We start from the raw sequence: 16209 nt of genomic DNA, 5'->3' as shown, positions 1-16209 counted from the left end.
AGATAAGCTGACTTACACCCACAAAGATTGATGCTTTCAGATGCTAAAGCATCTGAATTCCTATGTAGCTCAGTGGACCTGAGTATCTGTTGACATATGTCTCATGAAAGGTTTGCTCACCTTGTCACAAAAGTCTACAAAGGTTTGATGAGAACTATATATACATTTTCATGTTGCTTTTGTCCTTGGTTTAGATCTCAATGTTTCTTTTCCTTAGCCTTTTGCTGAACACGAACCTGAGGATACTGCATATTTTTACCTTTCCTATTATTTAATTTCCTGCAACATTGAGATAAACTATACTTTTTTTTTTGTTCATAAACATACTGTAAGGAATTGCAGAATTACAGTAGTAAAGAAGTCCATTTTGAGTTAGAGAAACAGACTGTTGCTATTGCTTCTGCAATTGTACCTCAGTGAGATGTGACCTACACAACGTCCTATGCCCTGTCTGCCCACCTTTGACGGGATCATACACAATTTGACTCCTCCTTGCAGTTTTTTTTTACCCCCAGGTCTGTTATTTTAAAAGTGAATTTAATATGATACTATTTATATGCAAAATGATATGTAATTATACAAATTTGGCCACTTATTGCCACCTTATTTGAATAAGGATCAAGATCTTGTTCAAGATATGAACTGCTGTTTTCACTTAGATTAATCGGGAGACTAAGTTGAAGGATGTCACAACTGTGATGTTTTCCCTCAGTCTTTACTTAAAACCTACTCTGATATAATACTCAGAATGATAACAGCTGGAATGCAGTGATCAATGTTTTCACTTGTTTGTTACCACCACAAAGAAGTGAGGTGCAGCATACGATAAATGCATTGTCAACTCTTGGGAGCATGGACTTTCATTTGTTAGTATGCAATGTCCAGTATAATGAGGAGGCCCTTTAAGCAACACTGCTACAGTAATACTAAAGAATAACAAATTTGGAAGTTTCTCTGTCTCATTCTATTTATGCATACATGTCTTCATTCAAAGAAAAAGCTTCTGGGCTCTTTCTACAGTTTTTGAACCAAACAAATGTCCTCCTAGCTAGGGAAGTAGCCTTCCTAGCTAAGGCAAATATTCTTCAGTCTTTGATTGAATAATAGTCTTTTCCAAGTAGTATTATAAAAATGTATTTGTTTATTTATTTCCCTTTAAGGCTTAGTAGGGTCACGCATTGATGTCCTGATGGTGTCCCTTCTCTGACAATAAATGATGAATAATTCCAAGTAGTAGCAAACTATCTGAAATGGGCTCCTGTTATCTCTCAGTGCAAGTTAAAGCAAATCAAATAAAAACAAATCAGAATTAGTTCTTAATTAAAAGGCATTTTTGATGTATTAAGACACACAAAAGCAAGTGTAGATCTATTCAGTAGCTTCTGGGGGCAGATCATGTTTACAAATAGCACATCATCCACACAAATAATCCTGTTTGACTTGCACGTTGATATATATGTGTGAATTAATGCTCATTAATATGTTGAAGTAGGATGGTTAACCTGAACTTCTTATCCAGTCAGCATTGATGCAATCCAAGAAGGAATGACTGGTGATTTTTTAATATTCTCAGCTTCGTCTTGACAACATCAAAGGAGTTGGTATTGAAATGTTTAATAGGGACTAGATCAGCTTGAAAGAGGTGAAATTTGTAGACGCAGGAATGGAAGCTATCATTGAAAAAAAATGGTTTAGGTATACATTTTTATTGATGTGACTTAAAAGCTAAGTCATATCATTGTGTGACTTATTGATGTGACTTAAAAGCTAAGGGAGGTCAAATGAGAATGTTCTGTTGTAATTGCATGACTATGAGATTTGTTTCTTCAGCTTTATGTCTGGATAAGCAGCTGAATAAGAGAACACCAAATAAGAGAACACCAAATTTGAACACCAAATAAGCAAGCGGTCTAAATCCCAAAATAGAATAAGTAGATGATGTAACCAATGTAACCAATGAGGTCTTTTATGGTAGACCAAAGTCTCCTTTGGAAAAGAGGTAAAAAAAACCCCCACCAACAACAAAAGAAGAGACAGACTTTAAAGGGAAACTCCAAGTCTAGGAGCAATGTACTGGGATTCCCTGGTTGGTTAGGTAAAACACATGATATAAAAATAATTAATTTTTTTTTTGTTTACATTTTGAGGCATGAGAAGATACAGATTTCCTGCTTTCAAAAAGAAAGTGAAAATATATGGGAGTAGGAAGGCATCAAATTGTGTTTAGAAAAAGCTTAGTGTTCAGTTAAATGCACAGATGCATAAACTAAACACTTTTTATGCCTAAACCACTGTTTATGTAGTAATGAGGATTTTCCATCAGTTTCTTCAGTTCAACAGTAGCTGTCTTTTCACTGTTTAATGGAAACAAGGCAGTCTTGCATAAGAACATCAGCTATATCAGCATGTTATGCTCTTTCATCTTTTATGAGTTCAGCATAGTCATAACTCTAACCGACCAACATTTTAACCCCCTTTCCTTTTGAATTTTGCCTCAGATTTGTGAAATGAACTGCGTCCAAGTTTGTTTGCTGGGGTTTTGGATGATAGAGAAAGTCAATATCCAGTTTTAGTTTTGTTTTGAGAGATGGAGAAAGCTTGTTTATGACTTGGAACATCTGCCAAATGCTCTAACACCAGCATAAATTAACTATTTACTCAAACCCATGTTTACATCTATGAAAGAAGCTATTGCTCCATGTTTTCAGTGCCCCAGAGGCCTATAAATCCCCCGGAAAACATTGCAACAATGTAAAACAACCCCGTCCAGTAATTCAACAAGTACCATTTTTATCAAGCCGTGCTGTACCGGAGCATGCTCAGTCCAGCATTTACAATAAAGCCAAGCCTTAGTGACATTTGTTCTACTCACTGGAGTCACTAGGGACCACAGAAAGGACGGGAGATGGAAGTCATGCTAGTTGGACATTTTAAATAAAGGAGGGAATGGGGTTGTTCAGGACATACCCGTAAGTCTGCCTCACGACGCTTTGCCTCGCAGCGGACAATTGAGATCACATGCTTCAGGTTTTGTCGTATATCAACGGAAACTATCAGCCAGTATAATCGCAGGGATGGCCGTGCTAAGCGAACAGTCCCTGCTTCGTAGGCTCTAGCCTTTGCCTCAGGCTTCTGAGCGAGAGGCCCATACTCGGAGTGGTTATCAATGGGTAAAAAAGATTGGAAAAGCTCCTTTCTTGTCATGAAGGTTTTCCAATGCTGTGCAACTTTAAAATAAGATACCCCTGATAAAAATAGTATGATGTCCAATAATCTGATTTAATTGAGTGGAAACTCAGTGCCTGAGTAGTTTAAAATTAGATGGAATAAAGTTTTGTATTGAAAAGGGTAACGCCCCAGAGCGCATGTCTAACTGCTATAACTCATTTTGTTGGAAAGTTGGAGACCTTTATTCCACTTCTTAATATACCTCTTGAATTTGTGCCGTTTCAGAGCTACTACATACTCTTTTTTCAAAGCTGCCGGACCAGAGTTCAGGAGGTATTTTTTGAGGTTCAGAGGGAGATTTTTCTACCTCGCTCTCCTTACCCCATTATCACTGCCAAATGCAGTGTTCATTGTTGTTGCATGAAGTCCAGCCCTGGAATTGCTGGTTATTGGTCTGTATGCTGGGATTTCATTGTTGTTTCAAGTCTCTGCTTTTTAGAGTGCACTTCTACATCCTCCAGTAGGTATGCTAATAATTTTTGTTGCTCCTTTTTTCCCCTTATTTCTGTGACTTGATAATCTCAAGTATTGCATCTGTGCTTACTGCAGATCATCCAACTCTAGATTATATGGATGGGAAGAAGAGCAAAAAATAAAAAAGCAGTTTTAATTTCCTAGAAGGATGGCGTTCAATACTTTCAGAGTCAAAAGAGGGAATGATGTTTAACCTCCAGCCTGCCAACCATTACTGGAAGGTGACAACTGATCACAGTAGAGAATGTGAGGACTGATATGAGTTTTTTTTTACAGAAGAATTAAGTAACTTCTGTATTTGTTTTTGGTGTTATAACTTTTAGGATGGAGAAAAAAGCTATACCTACCCAACTTGTATCTTCAATTGTAATGAATGTTCCTTAATTTTCTTGTCCCAGTAGAGGTAGGTATTTAAAATGAGACTTGTTTAAAAAAGTTCAACAAATACTGTCTGAAATTATCAAACATATATAGGATTTCCTATGCTTTGACATGCTCTGTCAGACTATTTCTCTAGCGCTTTACCAGGAGGATCTTTCTTCTCCAGCTTATATGCAGCAAGTTGTGTGAGCTGAATGATGGAAGAGTCAGGCCATATTATTTAACATTTGTGTGCCAAATGGCCTCTCTTATTTGGGAAAATAAGAGTTTCTACTTTTGTATTAGTCTAGTGACCACAGAAAGACTTTCCATTACTGAAAAGAAGTTGGAAACGAAGCTGGGGATAAAATGACCTTTTGATTTGACTAACGTACTGTGGACTTGTGGTTTAATTATTGGATGCTTTTGGGTTTTGGGGGATTCTTTTCTTTTCTTTTTTTTTTTTTTTTCTAAATATATCTGTTCTCAGAGTGCTCACTTGAGACCTGAACTTTATGAAGACACTGACATGTTTGCAAAATCAGGCCCTTATTACTGTACTTTCTCTTTCCAAACTAAAAATTAAGACTATGTAAGGAATATCAATGACTTTGGAAGTAGGAGTCCATTTTAGATCTTTAAACTATAGCTTCTTTATACCATACATATAAATGGTGATAGTACAAGTATGGCATAAAAGTTTGCTGTCTCAAAAACTATACTTGAACCCATAGTTGAAGTGACCTCCCCTCTTAGATATATAGTAAATATTTTCTTGCACTCTAATCTTAAAATAATAGGAAGTACTCCAAACAATTATGTCGCAGCTTTTTGCTAAGATCAAAGTTGAAGGCTGGGTTTTTTTAATTGCACTCTGCCAAAGCTCTCCATTATGAGTCACGCACTTTAACTGTACAACAAGTTTGATTGTTAGCAATCAAGAAAAATTATTCATCAAAAAGCTCCCCTAGACTGTAAACTTAATAGTAAAATAGATTTAGCAGAAAACATAAACCTGCACTGTAAGTTAAATTTTATTTCTTTTACAGATTTACCAAATATCTTTATTTAGAGAACTATTTTGGGTTTTCTGTTTAATTATGTGAGCGTTTTTCCATCCCTTAACAATTGTACTATAACTTGAAAAAGGAATTTGTGTTAGCTTCAAACATGACAAATCCTTTGGGTGTTTTTAATAGATTCTGCCATTTACGATAATCATTTGAGAAAACACAAAGAAAGGAAAATGTGGCATGCCGCTAGGTAGCAGAACTTGTAAGTCAAAACCAGCTGATAGTCAGGACGTCTAAAGTAGTCATTAGGAGGTTTTCTATCTAGTATTAACAGATAGTAATAGTTTAAAGTGAAAAATGAAACTGTCACGGTTGGTCTGAAAGCCAATGATATAAATAGTTTAAACATCTGAAAAATTTTATTTTATAAGCCTTTTTATTTTGGTTTCCCTTGAAAGACAGGTAATTCAATTTAATTGCATGTGGGAAAGTACTTTCCACTGTTTTTCCATTTTTATAGTTAGTGTTATACTTCAGCACAATGTTGTAAAGTAAACTGTGAATGAAATAGTAGAATACACCCAGAAAAGCAACCCTGTTTGGTAGGAGTGCGTGTGTGTGTATTTTTCTGTTCTTAAAAAAAGTCTGGATATCTACTAAGGTATGTTATGAGCACAGCTGGGCCTGTTGGCTTCATTTTAATGCTTTCTGAGGGATAATAAGATTTACAAAACATGTCACTAAAACGTATGCAGGCATATGCATTTACACAGATATCTATGATATTTCTTAAATACTCAGACAGGTATTACATTTGTGCCTCACGCTGAAAGCTGTAATGCTACATTAGCTAAGCCATGTCCAACCAGGGCAGCAACTAAGGTAGGAATGACCGTGTGAAATTGCCTGTGAGGACCGCTACACTCATCAGGACTGTGAAATGGAAGGTGATTTGTGTTCCTGCAATTCTGCAAGGTGCTACATACACAGCAGAGGCCAGTTATGAGTGTTTCAAAAGGACAAGTTTTAGAAAGAGTAAAAACATTTGAGGCAGACTGATTGGAGAAAAAAAAAAAAGAAGGGAGAAAGGGCATGCTAACATAGGATTAGGCAGAAATATTGGATGTTAGATTTGCTCCAGACACTGTTTTTATTCTGTCACATGTTCAACATATATAAAATTTTCACTACATCATTAAGGAGTTACAAAGAAATCCGTTCCATGATGAATGGAAAAAAAAATTAGCCAGTGTACCACACGTGGAAGAATTACACTGAAAAATACCACTGTGAAATGGCTTCCTGTTTCCTGTAGCAGCAAAATAATTCTTAGAAAGAGTTAAAGTAGAATTGTTGGTACCAATTTATATTTTCCTTTCTGTAACTGTATCCTGAAGACCTGCTTTGGAAAGATGGGTGAGTAAGGCAATATGGAGTCCTAAAGAAACTCCAACTGTATTAAACTTCTGTAAATGTTTCAACTTTTATTGCTTAGTATGGAAAACTAAAATCCTGGGTTCTTTGGCTTATGTGCAAAGTATTTATTTTTTTTGTTCGGACAGGAGCTCATGCAATTGCAATAAATTTTTTTTTAAAAAGCAAACTTAGAAGTCAGCAAGATTTTGACTGTAAGTTCTACATGTATATTTTGAGAAAATATATATGTAGAAGCCTAAGAAAACACTTTTCTTTAATCAACTCAAGACTTCTCATGACTATACACAAAGTAAGCTGGGACTTATAATAGGATCAAAATTGGCTCTGACACCCTTGTGACTGAGAGGCAATTCAACTGAAACTCTTGGGCTTGCCTCAGCTTGCCCACTGTAATCTGGGGAAAAAATTGGCCCATCTTTAGAAACTGTCCCAAAAACATACTGTTTTCTAGGCCATTTGCTCTAGTGAAGGTACATATTGTGGCACAATGATGTGGTCTGTTACAAGATCTACCAGAATTACTAGAGATTCTGGGTTTTACTTTTTTTTTAATGTAATGTCTTGTGTGTGAGGAGTGGGGGCAATGGCACTGTCTATATATAGCATGTCAGCTAAGGAAGAAGGAGCATAAGGCTATACACTTGTTGAGGTCTGAAAATTGTACCTTAATTTTGCAAACTTTGCATAAGGTGACCTTAGTGACTACATGTAAAAAACCTGAAGTCTATTTGCATACAGATAAAAGACAATAGTTGGTTATTATAAGAATATGTGGAAATTCACAATCAAGATCTATCGTAGTGATGTCTGAAAATTAAAGAATTGGGATTTTTATGTGGAGTAACCAAGTTGGAAATACCTCATTAAAAGTGTTTTACTCGCAGATTTGAAGAATAATATCCACAATGTCTGAACTTTCCAAGCAACAGAATTATTAGCAAGGGCTGACTGCCATTTGGGAAGCAGGTCTTGTGGTGGAATACACTGCTGCTTTAAATGCAAGGGACTTTGAATGTAAATTTGAAAGCACGTAAAACTAATGGCCATTTACATAAAGAAGTTAATATAGAAGCAAAGTTTGTAAAATGCATTGCTTGACATACGTTCCCATCCCCACTATACTTTGGATTCTTAATATTAACAGTGGTAGTCTGGCTTTACAGAGAAAAAAATAATCATTTTCACTATATTTAAATTCTAGATAGCACATGTAGGATACATACGGGTAAAATTTCTCTATATATTTCTTAGCAGTAAGTCACCGCAACATATTTTTCCATTCCTTAGCCTCATCTCTGGTTTTGCTGGCAAGATCATAAGCTAAATATTTAGTATTTTGTGTCATATAAAGTGGAGTAACCTCAACTGCGTTTTAACTATGATGAAGAGGCAGATCTACACATACTTGTGAGAAAGCATCTCCTCAAAAAGCTCACTGGCCAAAGGATTAAAACATCCAGAGTGCATTCTTTATCACTGAAGTATTTTACTTTTTTTTTCTTTTTTTTCAGACACAAATTAAATATTGCCTTCTGTTAAACTTGAGTCCCAGAACACTGCCTATATTGGCTGCTCTAGTATTTTTGGCAGGACAAGGGTCTCTCTGCTTCACAAAGCTAAAATGAAAACTACAACCCATCATTTTAGGGAGATAAAACTTGTTGAGAGGTGATTATCTAACTAAGTTCTGTGTGTCATATGCTCTTTTCTCTTCTTAAGCAACCACTTCCCTACAGTTTGTAGTGATTTAGATCCTTCATTTTTACACAATAAAGTAGGGCCAAAAGGAGTATTTTAATGCCTCCTTGGAGTTCTGATACAGCTTCTGTCCAGGGAAGGGCTTTCATCAGATCGATGATGATGATTGAGGCACGCCCAGTGTTTGGGGTGGGTTTGGTCACTCATCACTTTTATTCTGCTTTCTTTGGATAGGAAAAAGCCTCTGTGGGAGATGCCTAGGAGATGAGACTCCAGAAAAGAAAGATTATATAAACTCCTATCTCAACTACTGTTTTCTTCACTTGGATGTCTTTTTGTTCTAAGAGGCTCCTGCATGCAAAATTTTTTGGTTTAATTTTGTAGGTTAACTCAACTCTTACTCAGGAGGACTCACTGCTAATCTGTGAGGAGACAGTGCTGGCAGCTCTAACCTTCATTTAACGAAACTCTTCTACATGAAAGCAAATTATAAAAATGGTTTGGTAAATAGGCAAACCATCACCACGTGTATGTTACTTGATGCTGCATGTAAGAGATGTATCTCCAAAACTCCAAATGGGAACTGGAAGTCCCAGTTGTATAAAGTACTATTAAAAGGCAGCCCGTAAAGTATCTTTAAGGGAAATCCTGTGTCTCCTTTCCTAACATAAGCTGTAATTATACAATCATTGGGGACTGAGAGTAGTGTCTTCCACATGAAGATCTACTAACTAGTGCAATTATTCATATGAGAGAATTCATATGTTGTCTTCCATATTTGCATGGTTTGAAGAAGAAATGACGTATACATGCTACATAGTTAGATCAATTAGGTGACCTGGCAGAAGCACATCTTTTCCAGCATAGGTATCTTCAAGACCTTGCAACATTAGCTATCACAGTGTAATGAATCAGTCTTTCCAATACTGCAGTATAATTCCTAGACTTGTACTTTTAGAAGGCAGTAATAACAAAATGTTGGCAGTAACAACTAGTAGGTAATGGTTTAGGACAGTGTATAGTGTGTTTCGGAATATCCACAGGTTTTCTTGTGCCATTTCATGGGGTATTTTTGGGAATGGATATGAGGCTGTTTTAAATTCTTAATTGTCACAGACTGGTTTAGAAAGCATTAACTCAATAAGCAAACAAAAGTTTGCTTTTCTTAGAATGAAAAGAAGGATTCATATAATTTTGATGTCATACTTGTGCTACTGTGCATCTTTGCATATGCAGAGGTGTGAATTATGGAAATGATGATGCCAGTTTGTTCCAGTTTTCAGAAAGGATTCTCTAAATATATTTAGTGAATTGCAGTTCCAGAAATACTTTTACTGGCATTCTCAAAAGAGACACTCAGATTGAATATGTTCAGTGATTTGGAACTGTACTTTTAACTGAGCAAATTCTTCTATGAATACTATTTAAATTACTTTAAAGAGAAGGAAAATAATGAAACAAATAGATTAATTAAGTCTGCAGCATTTGGTTGCGTAGTGTCAACTAGTGCAAATAAGAGTGGTGTACGGAAGTAAGCATAGGTATGTAGATTTAACTAACTTTTTTTGGTAAAAAGTTTATACTCAGAAGTAGGTAGTGAGGATTTAAATCAGGATCCTGCAAAGCAATGGGCAATGTTTTGGACACAAGGTAAGTTTACATATTAATTCTGAGCAATTTTGAATTGAAAATTTGGAAAAAAATGTCATGGAAAAACTTCATAGTATTCTCTATTAAATGTCAGAAATATGTGAAAGCGACTATTTCTAGGTAAATCTTGCTCTTGCATGTAGTTGCTGGCAAAACAACAGGAACCATATGGAGACCTTTAGGCCAGCTCCTTGCTTGTGTCTCAGTAGACTATTTCATGCTGTGGTAAAATATAATTAACTATAAAGCATCAGAAACAATTAGATTAGGCAGTTCAGCTGTACACCAGTATGTATGTCTGACCATTAAAAAATATAGTAGTCCTCTCCATAGAGGTAGATTTAGACTGGACATAAGGAAGAAATTTTTTACAGTGAGGGTGGTAGAAGACTGGAATAGGTTGCCCAAAGATGTGGTGGAGGCCCCATCCCTGGAAACATTCAAGGCCAGGTTGGATGGGGCTCTGAGCAACCTGATCTGGTTGGAGATGTCCCTGCTCCTTGCAGGGGGGTTGGACTAGATGACCTTTAAAGGTCCCTTCCAACCCAAACCATTCTATGACTCTATGATTCTATAATATCCCTTTGCAATTGGAATAGTACAAAGTTGCTTATTTTCTTCATATGTGTATTTCAGATTAATGATATTTCGCCAGATTTTAACCCTGATACTAAAGCATTTTTCCCTAAATTTGTATCACTAATATCTTGAAGGAAAAGAAAAAAAAAGCATTTTGCATTGAATCATTATTGTGTCCTATTGATCTTTAGCTTCTGTTTACATGTTAGTGATTTAACCAAATGTAGAGGAATTCAGCTTCAAAGAAATTATCTTTAACGTAATGTTAAACTACTTAGAAGTAATCAACTTTTTGCATTGATTACTTTGTATAGATTTCTTCATTTTAAAGTAAACAACCATGTAGTCCTCATCTCTGCAAACACTTGAACATAATTTGTAGGAAGGTATGCAATTAAGAACATTTAACTTTTCCAACTTCATTATAGATTTATAGTGAAATAAATTTAGAAATATGTTGTTCATGGTAGGGGCTTTCTGAGAACAAATGTGGAAAGATGTGAGTGCAAGTTGAAAACCTGGACACTGAGTAACAACTCTAGAGATGAAATTCCGATGGCCTTTTTGTCACAAATCATTAGTGGCTGTTGTCACTACTTGCTCTCAGTATGGATGTCAGGATCTGCAAACCATCTGGAATTGCCAATAGAACACTAGCAATCTGACTTATTTTTGAAAATTTTTGTCTGGGATCTTACATTGCAGGCATTAACTGAAAGTTAATTTCTATATGAGTAATGAAGGCACGTGAGCTGTCGAACTAATCCAAGAAAAAAGAGCAGATGCTTCTTGCACATTTTGCCTGTGATTCTGACATTAACCAGTTGGCAGCAGATCTATGTATTGCAGATATTCTAACCAGTCTCTTTTCCCTATTCTGTGACCAGTCCTTTTTTTCCTAGGCATGCATCAAAAGCAAAAATACCAAAATGACCACTTTTTATATTCTACACAGGGGAGTTAGATCCTGTGTTTGCTTGCTTCATTTCTCAATGATGTAAAGAGAAGGAAATAGGAACCCTTGAGGGACAATAGAAATATAGGGATTAACAGCAATCCTTTCCTTAGAGTAAAGCGGAAGTAACTCTTGACGGTGGGGAAAGTGCAAATAGTAATGATTTTTTGTAAAAAAAAAAAAATAGGAAAAACCTAAACTTTTTAAAGTCAGAAAAAACCTAAGCCTCTAAAGACCTGTAGAACAGTAACTTATAGCTTTGAATTTCTTTCCAAAAGGTGCCTTCTGCATCAGTTACCAGCAAGCATTTTTGTCTAACAGGAGATATTAAAGATGCTGCCTGGGGTTTTTGAAAACTGATAAAAACAGTTCTGAGAAAGAGATATGGTCTGCATCTCTCAAAGCAGTGTTTAACTGCCTACATTACCTGACACCAAAGAACAAAGGTTTGCAAAAGAGAGACTGATAAGGTACTAATACCTGCATGTGGTCTACATCTTCTGAGAGTGTGCCAGAATTTGTCTGGGAGAAGACGGAAGACAGACAATATAGATTGCTGTATTTTTCATCAAGTGGTTTGTACCATCTGTATATATTTTATGTGTGCCTTTTGAGAGGCAAGGAGTGTAAGTTAGATCCCCCTAGGCTTTGTTCTATGCCTCTGCACCTACCATTTGGCATAAGACATAGCCAGTAGAAGAAAACTAAGGTTTTGGGGACTTTTTTTCTTGTCTTAGTTGCAACAGCTGCAAACCAGATGTGGGCCGACAAGAGTTCTGCCAAAAATCTCTTCCAAGACTCCCACCCATTTTCCACCAAAGAGAAGCTAGTCAGGTGACATGAGCAGCGACCTGAAGGTCAGAAAGAGATGGGAGCTCCCAATCCTGGCTCTATAGAGACTGTTAAAAAGAAACAATCAGAAAACCTAGATTTACCACTTTGGAAATTAAAACAATCCAAATTTCTAAAATTACTGTTCCAAGTAGTATGATATCAATAGGAAATAAAAGGCAATCTATAAATGAACCACAGGAACACTGCAGCAGAGAAAGTCAGATGACAGCAAGAGCTCATCGCTGGTGTTCACCTAACTGGCATCCATCTAAGTCTCTTTTTAGATACATTTTCAATATCTCAAATGCATTAAGCAAAATACAATTGTCTTGCTGGCCAGATATTTGCCAAAACAGATTTCCTAGGATTCTAGTTGTTCTGTTGTGTCAACCTCAGCATTGAGAGGGAGTCAGCTTTGTCTGTACCTGTCTCAGGTTTCTGCATACCTCTCCAACTTTCTATTTCAGCAATATTTAAATATATTTCATGGGGTTTTTTTCAGAGTATCTTGACTGTTACAAATGCATTCAATGACATTCACAACAAATAAATAAATAAATACCTGAAAATTTTCCACTGTGTTAGTCTGCTGATGAAATCGTACTGCTGACAAAACTGTGGCTGCCAGGCACTTACAATACAGCATGGACTTAAAGGTAGCACCCAGCAATGGCAGAAATGTCTAAATAACTCCTTGTCCAAGCATGCTTATATTCGCAGAGGATCTGTGTGGGCTAACATTGCTAGCAGTGCTCAATCCTCTGTGCTGGCAAAGATGAAGGACAAATGCTACTCATGTAGTTACATTTCCCTTTCTTTCCATCAGTATTCCAGGAACCTGGAATTTAGATGCTAACCGCATTTGTAAATTGGGAACTCAGAAACATGAGTATTAACCTGAACAACGACTTGGCTCCTTGTGATCTTACTGGCTGTACAGTAATTATGTTTTCCTCATAGAACTATCTGCTTGCAGATAAAAAAAAATTGCTTGTGTTGCAGGTTTCAGTCATGTACAGAGATCAGTATCCTCCTGAGAGACGTTTGGATGGGTACTCCTGAAGTTTTTCCCTTTGACCATTCACAATAGCAGTAGCTACCGAGGTTTTACACCCTTGATCTTATTTTCTGTTGCATTTCCAGGATTATGTCTTCATTTCTAGCATTTAATTTTCAATATGGTGTCAGTGTCATCTGTAGGTGCATTACTTTTATTTAAGGCCACAATCTTTAGTTTGGAAACCAGTGAGCTCTGGATCTTTCTTACAGCAAGTACTTACATCGGAAAACTTCTTGGCTCATGGCCTCACGCAGGCACAGGTTTACCAAGACAGTTAAGAGGACTTTAGCAATGACTTGCACGAAAGACATTTCTGTGTTGTACTGCGGATAAGGAGTATACACACCTACCTGCTTTCGAACACATATGAAACACATGTCCGGTGGTATAAGAACAGTAAGTCCGAATGCTAAGAAAAATGATTTAGGTATCTCAGTGATTCACTGGAATGCTGATATAGGGGTTTAAGTATTTAAGTTCAAGTCATCTACATAGTATTTGGACCTTATAATGTGGCAGGAGACGAGGAAATTTCAAGGAAGAAGAGCAATGTGCATGTTCCTGCAATGGAAAAATGAGGAAAGAAGTTATAGTGACTCCAATTTGCCAACTAGTATGAAGTAAGAAATGTGAACTTCTAGGTTTAAGGTGGTTTTGATCTGTCAAGTTTTCTATGTTGAGTTTGGACAATGGACCTTGGCCTCACACTGTAGTCAACGGGTGTGCCATCTAACAGGGTCCTATCCTAGAAAATCCCTACTCCAGTTGTGGCTGAACAGCTCCCAGACCCACTCAAAAACTTTGGTGGATACCCTCAGTCATACAACCAGCAGTACACTGCACGTCTGAAGCACAGGTCTGTGTGTTATGTCAGCAAAAGCTAACAGGTTTGGTGATTTGAAGCCATTAGCTTTAAAACATTTTAAATTAATGACTATAGCAGTGAGTCAAGCATCAACAGTTGTCATTAAAAAAAAAAAAATCCCTTCCAAGCAACAGAGTAACTGACAAAAACTAAAAACATTTTTGTACCTCTGTAAAATGTAGTTTTGAAACCAGACTCACTGGCCAGTTGGACAGTCTCAGGCATGTCGATGATTCATCTGACAGAGAGTCCCAGGGAGTGATTTCTTGCAGGCCTGTTCATTTGGATGTTGATGCAGGTTTCTATTTAAATCAGCAGCTGAAGTGTGAATTAATCTGTGACATTTTTAAGATGGTTCATGAGCCCAGAATTTGACTAATGATACTCCTCCTGATCTCCTGCTAATTTTGGTTTTATAGGTGTTGTATCATACCCAAACTTATAAATGTCTGGTGTTTTTTTTTTTTTTCCACTCTTTCTCTATTTTTTTTTCTTCTTTTTTTTTTTACAGTTTCATCTCTCTTCATTCGTTTAAACAGACTTCACAGACAGCAACACAATAACTGTTGTTGAGTTCAGTAGTTTGGTTCAGGATCAAGTGTACCTGTTTCTGAGATTGAAAGGAATCAGGAGGGTGGTAATGAAACTTTCAGCAAAGCTCCTTTGATTGTCGCCAAAGTATTCCTTAGATAACGAGCTGTAGTGGTAGCAAATTTCCTATACTGATGCCAGCTGTGGTATAACCTCCCTACCTGCACAGTGGCATGAAGAGGAGGGGATCCCATTATTACATGGGATGTGCTTACCAATTTATTTTTTATGTGTATTGAATTTCCTGTGCTTTGTCTGTTACCTTTCCCTGAAAGTGTAACTAGACTAAACCTTAAAGGGTATTCTTTAAAATAGAGCCTTGGCTTACACTACTAGTGAAATGAAAGGACAGAGATTCTTGAAGTATTACTCATTAAAACACTAATCAAATGATACACATCCTGTACTGGTTGGATGCACTGAGAATTGCCAGAAGTGGGAAGGATTGAAGCTTTGCAGAAATTCTGCAGAGAACTGTTAGGAAATGAAACACTACAAGGTTTTAAGCTAAAGTTTGATGTGGATGAATGGAAGCAATAGCTCATGTCCATCAGAATTACTGCTGCTTTCCTGATTTGCAGTGAAGAATCCAAAGGTATGAAAGCAAGGGTGTGTTTCTGAGAGAAGAAAGTTTGAAGAATGTAACAAGCATGTTGTTATCTTTGGGTTTGTTTCCTGTTTATCTGTATGCTTATCATTACCTCCATTTTTTAATTTTATTTTTTTTTTCAGATTCCCAAGAAGGAAACTACAAGTCAGAGGTCAACAGTAAACCCAGGAAGGAAAGGACAGCTTTCACCAAGGAGCAAATCAGAGAGCTAGAAGCAGAATTTGCTCATCATAACTATTTGACCAGACTGAGGCGATATGAGATAGCAGTAAACCTTGACCTCACTGAAAGACAGGTACTGACTTTAAATGCTTGCCCAATATTTCCCAGTGGTCAGTAGCTCCTCATGGTAGAGCACTTGCTTATGTTACTAATAGATATGTTGATCTATCAGATTTAATGTTTATAGCAAAATGATATACATATATTATCTCTCTGCTATGCAAGTAATTTATATTTTTATGTCTAGCAGCTACAGAATAGTTTCATCTAGTAGGCAGAGATGGAAGAATAAAGCATGAGTAATATATCTGTTAAACTGGTGTATATCTTTTCTAATCTGTCCATACTGATGTGGCGGAAGAAGTGGTAGGTCCCAAATACTGCATGCGCAAGCAGTTGATTTGCCTGCATGCAACAAATATGAGCATCTTGTTTTAGTCTATTAAATATATGCAGTTGCCATTTGTCCGGAGTTTCTGAACATCCTGTTTCCAGATGGCAGCAAGAATGGGAACACCAGCAAAACTGGAATACAGGCATTTTTAACCACTTTATCTTACCCTGCACTATGAAAACAGAGGAGATGATAGAATTTCTTATCATTGTTATTGGTTTCCTGCTCACCAAACTCTG

The 16209-nt window shown here is 36.7% G+C and overlaps 1 protein-coding gene across 1 annotated transcript in view; it reads left to right on the top strand.

Annotated features, from left to right (window-relative positions):
* MEOX2 (mesenchyme homeobox 2) overlaps positions 1-16209 on the top strand; it is a 55808-nt gene that overhangs the window by 24617 nt on the left and 14982 nt on the right. The window contains exon 2 of the mRNA XM_086742427.1: positions 15477-15649. Coding sequence (XP_086598553.1) covers positions 15477-15649 — 173 coding nt within the window. The remainder of the gene's footprint in view (positions 1-15476; positions 15650-16209) is intronic.

This window comes from Chlamydotis macqueenii, chromosome 2 (assembly GCF_036417535.1).
Source record: "Chlamydotis macqueenii isolate bChlMac1 chromosome 2, bChlMac1.mat, whole genome shotgun sequence".
Classification (NCBI taxonomy): domain Eukaryota; kingdom Metazoa; phylum Chordata; class Aves; order Otidiformes; family Otididae; genus Chlamydotis; species Chlamydotis macqueenii.
The sequence above is the reverse complement of the archived record's forward strand: the minus strand, read 5'-3'. Positions and strand labels throughout refer to the sequence as shown.